At 37.4% G+C, this 9,513-nt stretch overlaps 1 protein-coding gene across 2 annotated transcripts; it reads left to right on the forward strand.

The window, feature by feature from the left end:
• Positions 1 to 700: 700 nt before the first annotated feature.
• Positions 701 to 9,513, forward strand: LOC7496775 (PH, RCC1 and FYVE domains-containing protein 1). 2 transcript variants are annotated; one of them, XM_024609213.2, is made up of 10 exons: positions 701 to 980; positions 1,097 to 1,354; positions 2,373 to 2,462; positions 2,845 to 2,934; positions 3,721 to 3,801; positions 3,958 to 4,152; positions 4,238 to 6,370; positions 7,155 to 7,301; positions 7,705 to 8,084; positions 8,790 to 9,513. In XM_024609213.2, the coding sequence occupies exons 2-10, from the start codon at positions 1,286 to 1,288 to the stop codon at positions 8,920 to 8,922; spliced, it is 3,318 nt and encodes a 1,105-aa protein (XP_024464981.2). In that variant the 5' UTR covers positions 701 to 980; positions 1,097 to 1,285; the 3' UTR covers positions 8,923 to 9,513. The 2 variants fall into 2 exon arrangements, with proteins under 2 accessions (XP_024464981.2, XP_024464982.2); XM_024609214.2 differs by having other exon boundaries at positions 701 to 1,354; positions 2,376 to 2,462.

The raw sequence follows: 9,513 nt of genomic DNA on the forward strand, positions 1-9,513 counted from the left end.
GTAAATATGGTTGTTTTTCAAAATTTATCTTGAAAATATATCAAAATAATATTTTTTAAAATTTATTTTTGACATCAGCACATAGAAACGATTCCAAATAAAAAATTAATTAATTTAAAATAAAAAAATAAAAAATTCTCAAAAACTTTTTGAACCTAAAAATAAAATGCTCACCATATTCTTGTCCATTACGATTTAAGAATTGTTTGAGAGAGAGTTTTAATATACCTTTTGTTAAAATTAAAAAAAATATTTTAAATTAATTTTTTAATATTTTTAAATCGTTTTGATATATTAATTTCAAAAATAAATTTTAAAAAATAAAAAAAATATTATTTTAATACTTTCTTAAATAAATTTTTTATAAAAAAAAAAACTCACTGCTAATATTTTTTTTTTCTCCACCTCCGTTGCCCATTAAGATTTAGAAGTACCCGCCCTTGTTTGGATAGATCTAGATCGATCAGTTGCTTGCTATCTCAAGAATAACAGGAGTAAAGAAACGCTACAGTAAGAATTCTGCTTTCTCCTTTATACCTTTTCAGTCAACAGACTGAGTTTTTACTTTCTCAGTCACCAAACAGAAAAAAAAAAAAGAAGTAATTAATCAATATAATAACTACCAGCAATTAGCAAAATAAAACTAAAACAACTGTCAAATTAAATTTGAGGGCGTATAACAGCATAGAAAAGAATTATCCTACCCCACTCCTTTTCTTCTCTTCTAGCCATTTCTTTATTCTCTCTACTCTCTCTTCTTGAGCTCCATAAAATAAAAATAAAAAAAGAAAAACACCGCTCCACTCTTAGAGAAAAAGAAAAAGAAAAAGAAGCTGGAACCTCTGGTTTATCGCTCTCTTTTGCCTACAGAAAGAAACTTCAATAATCAGATCAAACAATATATATTGTTTTCCCAAACTCTCCCTCTCTCCAAACAGATACTTGATTTTATTTTCCAGCTCCAAAATCACCGGACTTCGGTATTTTTTTTTCCTCCTATTGTTTATAAGTTCCGTTTAAGTATTCACTTCATTATTGCTACTATTAACTTCAAATTGAAGTTACTCTGAAGTGACAAGTTTCATGAGTTTTGAAGCCGAGTGAGTGATCTTGATGGTCGAGCAGAGCTGAGCTGGCTGAGAGTATGGATTTCTGCTGTTCTTAGGGTTTTGAATTGAATTGGATGGAAGGGTTTGGTTTTTTCGAGAATGGTTAATCTGAAAGAGTAGATTCTTTCTTTCTTTTTTAATTTTATTTTTGGATTATTTTTACTGTTGGGGATTTAATGTTAAGGAGTGATAGAATGGCTTCGGATCTTAGTAGAACTGGACCTGTTGAAAGAGACATGGAGCAGGTATTTTTCTTTTCTTTTCTTTTTTATGTTAAATTTTTTCACTTTTTTTTTTTAATTTTATAGTTTAATTCAATTAATTTAGATGACTTAGGAAAATTTATTATTTGACAGATTTTTTCGCGGGATTAAATGAAATGCTGATTCTATGTGGTTGTTATGGGAGGTTGGGTGTTGACAATTTCTGGGTCATGGTTAGATAAGGATTGTCTGCTTTATTATTTGATTCTAAATGGCTTTGCTAGTGTTGAGGAGATAGTTTAGAATCTGGATGGTTAAACAACTGTTCTCTGGATAGTTGTTGTCACTCTAGATTTCCACTTGAATGAAAGAAGACGGTGCAAGGTATCGGTGGTAGTGAGTAGGAATTTAAGAAATGTATGGGTGTTGGAAATAGGAAAAAGTCAAAGTAAATTATGAGGGCATTTATCAGAAGATATGATTTGTCAACATTGAAGGGAAAATATTGAATTTTCCATCTACAGTCGAATCCTTGGTCCCTTTGTAACTTCTGTTTCTGGAATGATAGATTTGATCAAGCTAATTATGAAATGGAAATATATCTTAAAGGAGAGTAATCCAGGTTGGGGGTCAAATATGTTAATCATCTTTATTAAGGCAGTAAAGGCAATAAAAATACTCATATCCTGAACGTCTGGTGGTGTTTTTATATTGATTGAGAAGGCACACTAGTTAGATAGGATCTCTTGCAAAATGAGTTTTTACACTAAGACTTAGATTTGAGATCTTGCCAGATTGTTTGCTGTGCTTTTAGTCTGCGCCCCCCCCACCTGAAAGGATTGTGAAGTGCATTTTTTTCAGACTTTCAGTTCATTTTCTCTTCTCTCCACCAACCTCATTGAAATCTGTACAAATCTCTTCGAATTTTCTTGGCCATTTGAATATGACCTTTACCATTTCACTTTCATTTAGCGTTCTGCTAGTATTATTATGCATAAGAATATGCTAGCAGCAAACGTGCTGAATGTGCTTAAGTTAAGTTCTTGAATGATCTTTACAGCAGGCCATCACAGCTTTGAAGAAAGGGGCTTACCTGCTCAAGTATGGAAGAAGGGGAAAGCCAAAGTTCTGTCCATTTCGTCTCTCCAATGTAAGTTTGGTCCTGGTTTTACTGATATTTGTCTGTTAGTTTTGTGTTCAAATTGAACGGGGTCAAGTTACCCATGCACTTCTTCCATCCAACTTGTGCTCTTATGACAACAAGTGTAAGTACCATGGATTTTGTTCATGCAATGATATATGTTATATAAGTTAATTTATTATGATATTGGCCCAGTTGGGTAGGGGATTAGGTTTTCTTGTAAAGTGTTGGTACATCTTTGTCTTCAACAATTGAATCTTTTCTTTCTTTCTTTGTTTTTCATTTACGTTGCACCAAGCATGTTTACTGCATATCAGTCATTGTAATCTTATTTTTGAATTATATTCTTCTTACTAGAAATTCTAAATGGCTGAATTTGCATTGTTTTCAGGATGAATCTGTTTTAATATGGTTCTCTGGGAAAGAGGAGAAACATCTCAGACTAAGCCATGTATCTAGAATCATATCTGGGCAGCGCACAGTAAGTTCCTGCGATGAAATTATTGTGGTTTACTTAGCTACTCTACCTAGAATTTGACTTTGTTAATAGACTGCAGCTACATGCTGACAGCTTGTTATAAGTTTTATACCTACTTGTGAATCTATTGTTGTTTCCCCTGCCATCCTCTCTTTTCTTCTTTTTAAACCCCTTTGGCTTAAATAGAGCATTATTAGCGTGTTTAAGGAAACTTTCCAAATACAATATTACTTGATCCCAGCAACTTATCTAGGTTGGCATAGAGCTGGCTATAGTTCTCCAATATTAAACTCTCACATCTTAAATCCACATAAAAAAATGCTCATTCAGTGTAATCTTTTTTGTTTATTAATTTTGTCCATAAAAGGCCACTACCTAGTGCTGGTCCAAATGTCTCATATTGCATGATTTTTAGTTGGTCCCAACTTCCAGTTTGTCTACCTAAAATTAGTTTCCCAAGGTTAAGCCATGTACTTAATGGTTCAGGATATTTGCCATTGCCCCAGAGAAGAAACCCTGTTTGCTTTGTTTTTCCAAACTAGTGGCCAGATTAAGTATTCTCCATGCTAACTTTTTCCCCACTGAGTGCAACACAGCCATTCGGCTATCAGGATGCTTTTCATCTAGGATCATCTGTTGCAGTATCATGACAATCCCTTCTTCAAATTTTATTTCCATGCAATTGTTTGTGTCAGAATAGATTGTTTGCAAATTTCACATGTCCCATTATGAATCCATCAAAGGATTCTTCATTTTGTTTTGTTCTGATTTACAGTCCAATTTTTCCAGCCAATCTTTCAAAGGTATCCACGCCCTGAGAAGGAGTATCAGTCATTTTCTCTTATCTATAATGATAGGTCACTGGATTTGGTAAGAGTTCGTTAGCTGTAGTAATTCTCTTCTATTTATGAGTTAATTTGTATTTCTATTCATCCATTTCATTGTTTCCGTGACCTTCCTGTCATACCAGGTAGGAACAGTTGTAAAAAACTTTTTAGTATCTGATGATCTGTTCTTTCTTACCAGATTTGCAAGGATAAAGATGAAGCTGAGGTATGGTTTAGTGGTTTAAAAGCATTAATTTCACGAAGTCATCACCGAAAATCGAGAACGGAATCGAGGAGCGATGGAATTCTGTCTGAGGTTAACAGCCCTAGGACTTATACTCGCAGAAGCTCTCCCTTGAATTCTCCATTTGGTAGCAATGACAGTTTGCAGAAGGTACAGTTCTCTACTTTGTCTTGCCCCTGTCCACCCACTTTCAATTGGTTGATGATTTAAGGGATTTTCTTTACCTTCAATTCAGGACGCAGACCACCTTCGCATTCATAGTCCATATGAAAGTCCCCCCAAGAATGGTTTGGATAAAACATTTTCAGATGTGGTATTATATGCTGTTCCTCCAAAAGGTTTTTTCCCCTCAGACTCTGCTAGTGGTTCTGTACATTCTTTATCATCTGGAGGCTCGGACAGTGTACATGGTCATATGAAGGCAGTGGCAATGGATGCTTTTAGAGTTAGCCTATCAAGTGCTGTTAGCTCATCAAGCCAAGGTTCTGGTCATGATGATGGTGAGGCGATGGGGGATGTTTTCATTTGGGGTGAAGGGACGGGGGATGGTGTACTAGGTGGTGGAACACATAGAGTTGGAAGTTTTTTTGGTGTAAAAATGGATTCTTTGTTGCCTAAAGCCCTGGAATCTGCAGTAGTACTTGATGTCCAGAACATTGCCTGTGGTGGACAACATGCAGCCTTAGTGACCAAGCAAGGAGAGATTTTCTCATGGGGTGAGGAATCTGGCGGCAGGCTTGGGCACGGTGTGGACTCTGATGTTTTGCATCCCCAGCTTATTGAGGCCCTCAGTAATACAAATATTGAGTTCGTAGCATGTGGGGAGTACCATACATGTGCTGTAACACTTTCTGGTGATCTGTACACATGGGGTGATGGAACATATAATTTTGGTCTTCTTGGACATGGAAATGAAGTAAGTCACTGGGTCCCAAAAAGAGTGAATGGGCCCTTGGAAGGCATACATGTGTCATCCATCTCTTGTGGACCCTGGCATACAGCAGTTGTGAGCTCTGCTGGGCAACTGTTTACTTTTGGTGATGGCACATTTGGTGTTCTGGGTCATGGAGATCGAAAAAGCATTTCATTACCAAGGGAAGTGGAATCTCTTAAGGGGCTCCGCACTGTCCAGGCTGCCTGTGGTGTTTGGCATACTGCTGCAGTTGTGGAAGTCATGGTTGGAAATTCAAGTTCCAGCAATTGCTCTTCAGGGAAACTGTTTACCTGGGGTGATGGAGATAAAGGTCGACTTGGGCATGGTGACAAGGAAGCAAAGTTGGTTCCTACATGTGTTTCTGCTCTTGTTGAACCCAATTTTTGCCAAGTTGCATGTGGACATAGTCTGACAATTGCACGTACAACATCTGGTCATGTGTACACAATGGGCAGTCCTGTTTATGGTCAGTTGGGCAACCCACAATCTGATGGAAAGCTCCCAGCTCGTGTTGAAGGAAAACTCTCCAGGAGTTCTGTTGAAGAGATTGCTTGTGGTGCTTATCATGTTGCAGTTTTAACTTCAAAAACTGAAGTTTACACCTGGGGCAAGGGAGCAAATGGAAGACTCGGTCATGGGGATACAGATGATAAAAATTTGCCATCTTTAGTGGAAGCCCTAAAAGACAAACAAGTAAAGAGTATTGCTTGTGGTACTAATTTCACTGCAGCTATCTGCCTTCATAAATGGGTTTCTGGTGTTGATCAGTCTATGTGTTCTGGCTGCCGCCTACCACTTAATTTCAAAAGGAAGCGGCATAATTGTTATAATTGTGGACTAGTTTATTGTCATTCATGCAGCAGCAAGAAGTCTCTCAAGGCTTCAATGGCACCAAATCCAAACAAAGCTTATCGTGTCTGTGATAATTGCTATAACAAACTAAGAAAAGCAATGGAGACTGATGCTTCTTCTCAGTCTTCTGTGAGTAGGAGAGGCAGTGTCAATCAAGGGCCAAGCGAGTTTATTGATAAAGATGAGAAGTTGGACACCAGATCTCGTGCACAACTTGCTAGATTTTCATCAATGGAATCCTTGAAGCAAGCAGAAAGCCGGTCTAAGAGAAACAAAAAACTTGAATTCAATAGTAGCAGGGTTTCACCTGTTCCAAATGGAGGCTCCCAGTGGGGAGCGTTTAATATTTCTAAATCTTTCAACCCAATGTTTGCTTCATCCAAGAAGTTTTTTTCTGCTTCTGTTCCTGGATCAAGAATTATTTCTCGAGCAACATCACCAATATCAAGACGACCTAGCCCCCCTCGATCAACAACGCCAACCCCAACCCTGGGTGGACTTACCTCACCAAAAATTGTCGTTGATGATGCTAAGAGAACAAACGAAAGCCTTAGCCAAGAGGTTCTTAAATTAAGAGCACAGGTATATATTTTCCTTCCTTTCAGTCACCTACCTGTGTAATTTAGTCAATTACTGGGACTATTTTCTTCTCTTTTCCCTGGCAATTTTGGCAAAGCATTCTGAAAGTGCATGAATGGACAGATGACAAAGGGAATTGGTTTCAATATATCCTTTTTTATTTATGTTCAGTGCTAACCATATGTATGAGATACTGTAAATGACAAAGAACTGCATGTTTTAGTTTTATATATTTCTCAGTAGCTGATGTATGTAATCATCAAACTGGCACAACTTTTCTAGTTAAGCACACTCTGTCTACTGCATCTATTTTCTGCTTGGCTCTGTTCTGCTGAACCACAAATCTTCATCCAACCTCATGCCATTGTGCTGTTCATAACTTGGCCATATTCTTTACCAATGGTGAAGGCCATCAAAGACAAACAGGTAGCCTGTAATGCTTGTGTTATTGATTTTACTGCAGCTAGCTGCCTTTATAAGTGGTCTCTGATGTTGATCAGTCCATGTTTCTGGCTACCAACTACCATTTGATTTCAAAAGGAAATGTAGTGTGTAATCACATATTAGTTTATTGTCATTCATGTGACAGGCATGGCAGGGATTGACTTGGCAGTTTCCATCTTGACTATACTATCAATTGTTAAATTTTTAACATTTGTCTAATTATGATTATTTGGCATTTCAGCCTAAGAGAACCTAAGATCTAAACCCCTGGTATTTCAGTGTTTTCACTTGATTTGGTTGTTTTACTTGTTCATTATTATTCCTTATCAAATTGGTCTCTCAGGTGGAAAATCTTAGTCACAAAACCCAGCTTCAAGAAGTTGAGCTGGAAAGAATAACCGAACGGCTGAAGGAAGCAAGAGCCATTGCTGGAGAAGAGACTGCTAAATGCAAAGCAGCAAAAGAAGTGATCAAGTCACTTACTGCTCAAGTAAGATTGATTTCATCTTCATTAGAATATTGATTATGGATTGCCTCAACATACCTAGATTGTCTTTTTCTTGGTTTATGTTCTCCCTGTTTTTTTTTTGTGTTCTTTTTGCAATCGGGTTTTCTCACTTCCTAGTTGTAGTAATCCAACCTTTCCTTATAGAAGGTCGTGGAACTCAACTTTGAACTCCTGAAAATGCAGATAAATTCTGTCTTGAAAATATCAATTTGAAAATCAAATACTTGCGTGCTTTGCTTTATCTTAAGTAGCATGTAAAAATTGTCTGGTGTGCATGCAACCAAGAAGCAATGCTCAGTTGGATAGCTGCTAATCAACCCAATTGCAACTCTATGTTAATGATGCATCTTTTGCTAATGATTGATTTTTTTCATTTACTTAATAGTTAAAAGACATGGCTGAAAGGCTACCTGTGGGAGCAGCCCGGAGCATCAAATCACCTTTGTTTGCTTCGTTTGGCTCCAGTCCTACTTCCAACGATGTTTCTACTATTGACTGTTTGAATGGTCAAAGCACATGCCAAGAACCAGACGCAAATGGATTGCATAGCCAGTTGCTTTCTAATGTTTCAAGCACCATCAGTAACCGCGGTGCAGGTCACAACAATCAAGGCCACTTGGAAGCAACAATTAAAAATGGAAGCAGAAACAAAGAAGCTGAATGGCGTCATGAAGCTGAATGGGTTGAGCAAGATGAGCCCGGTGTATATATAACACTAACCTCCCTACCTGGAGGCATCAAGGATCTTAAGCGAGTGCGCTTCAGGTGCGTTGTTTTCAAGCCAGTTTGGCTATCCAAATCATACCCACATTTCTCTGGTCAATTAGATTGTATAGTCAGTGGTTGCATTACCAGGCTGACGCTTCTAATAGCATATTGCCCATGTGTCTCCGTTACCTTTTAACTTTGCCATGAAGCAGGCTCTTGTTTTTGTGTGTTTGCATTCCTGGCTTCTGCCTTTAATTTGAACACGACTTTGAAAGCAGTCTCTTTCGGCGATTGAGTTAAGGATAGAGGTTGTGATGGAAAGAAAGCTTGTCAAAGAAAGTTTTGGTCCTATCAACCTTGAATTTTTTTTCTTGCATATGCCACGGAACAAATCCAAAGGTTTCTTCATAAGGATAGAGGTTGTGATGGAAAGAAAGCTTGTCAAAGAAAGTTTCGGTCCTATCAACCTTGAATTTTTTTTCTTGCATATGCCACGAAACAAATCCAAAGGTTTCTTCATAAGGATAGAGGTTGTGATGGAAAGAAAGCTTGTCAAAGAAAGTTTCGGTCCTATCAACCTTGAATTTTTTTTCTTGCATATGCCACGAAACAAATCCAAATGTTTCATGTTTTTTTTTTTGTTGAAAATTGTAACTATATAGTTGCCAGTAATTTGTGACATCGTAATTGAGTTGTAGAAATGAATCTGGTTAATGGTTCCAGTGGTGCAATTTTAAATTTTGATCAAGTTTATAAATGCAGTCGAAAGCGGTTCAGTGAGAAACAAGCAGAACAATGGTGGGCAGAAAATAGGGCAAGAGTATATGAAAAGTACAATGTCCGTATGATTGACAAGTCAAGTGTTGGTGTTGGGAGTGAGGATTTGGCTCATTAGCATGCAGAAACAATCTCTGTAGATGGAACCTAGATTGTCTTCCAGTTTTGAGCTCTACTTCAAGGATGGGCATCGCCACACTAATTAGTTTTGCTTCCAACCTTCCAACCTTCCATCCTTCCATTGAGTTTAGAAAAGCAAGTAGCGAGGATTGGTGTCAGAGAGAGAGAGCTCTAGAAAAGTTTGATTGTCCTTTTTTTTTGTCCCTTCATAATCTTTTTTCACCTTGTATTGATTTTTTTTCATGGTTTCTAATTTTTTCCCCTATATGTACGTTGTGTGGGGAGTTGAGGGTGAGAAATGTAAATTCCTAGTAGGTTGCTGCTGCTCATGTTCAAGAAAGTATCAGATGCCATGTAAATTCACAAGAGAACGTGCTACAGAAATTCTCTTTTATCCGGTTCATAAATTCAGCTCAGGTTTGTTGAAAGCAGATGCCATGCCATGTACATTCATAATCGAATGCCACTTCAGTTGTCTTATTTTGTTCTAGCTTCTAAGATCATCATGATTTATTGTAAGTCTCAAGTGTATTGCAAATGAAATTGATTAAATTATTGGCAATGCATCCTCAATTTGAGTTTCTGGGTA

This window comes from Populus trichocarpa, chromosome 1 (genome assembly GCF_000002775.5).
Source record: "Populus trichocarpa isolate Nisqually-1 chromosome 1, P.trichocarpa_v4.1, whole genome shotgun sequence".
In the NCBI taxonomy this organism is placed as follows: Eukaryota; Viridiplantae; Streptophyta; class Magnoliopsida; order Malpighiales; family Salicaceae; genus Populus; species Populus trichocarpa.

Excerpts from the sequence above, each read along its gene's own strand:
- LOC7496775 (XM_024609213.2), top strand. The coding sequence starts at position 1,286 with ATGTTAAGGAGTGATAGAATGGCTTCGGATCTTAGTAGAACTGGACCT. Across the intron at positions 2,463-2,844 it reads GTCCATTTCGTCTCTCCAAT|GATGAATCTGTTTTAATATG; the intron begins GTAAGTTTGGTC and ends CATTGTTTTCAG. Across the intron at positions 4,153-4,237 it reads GCAATGACAGTTTGCAGAAG|GACGCAGACCACCTTCGCAT; the intron begins GTACAGTTCTCT and ends CCTTCAATTCAG.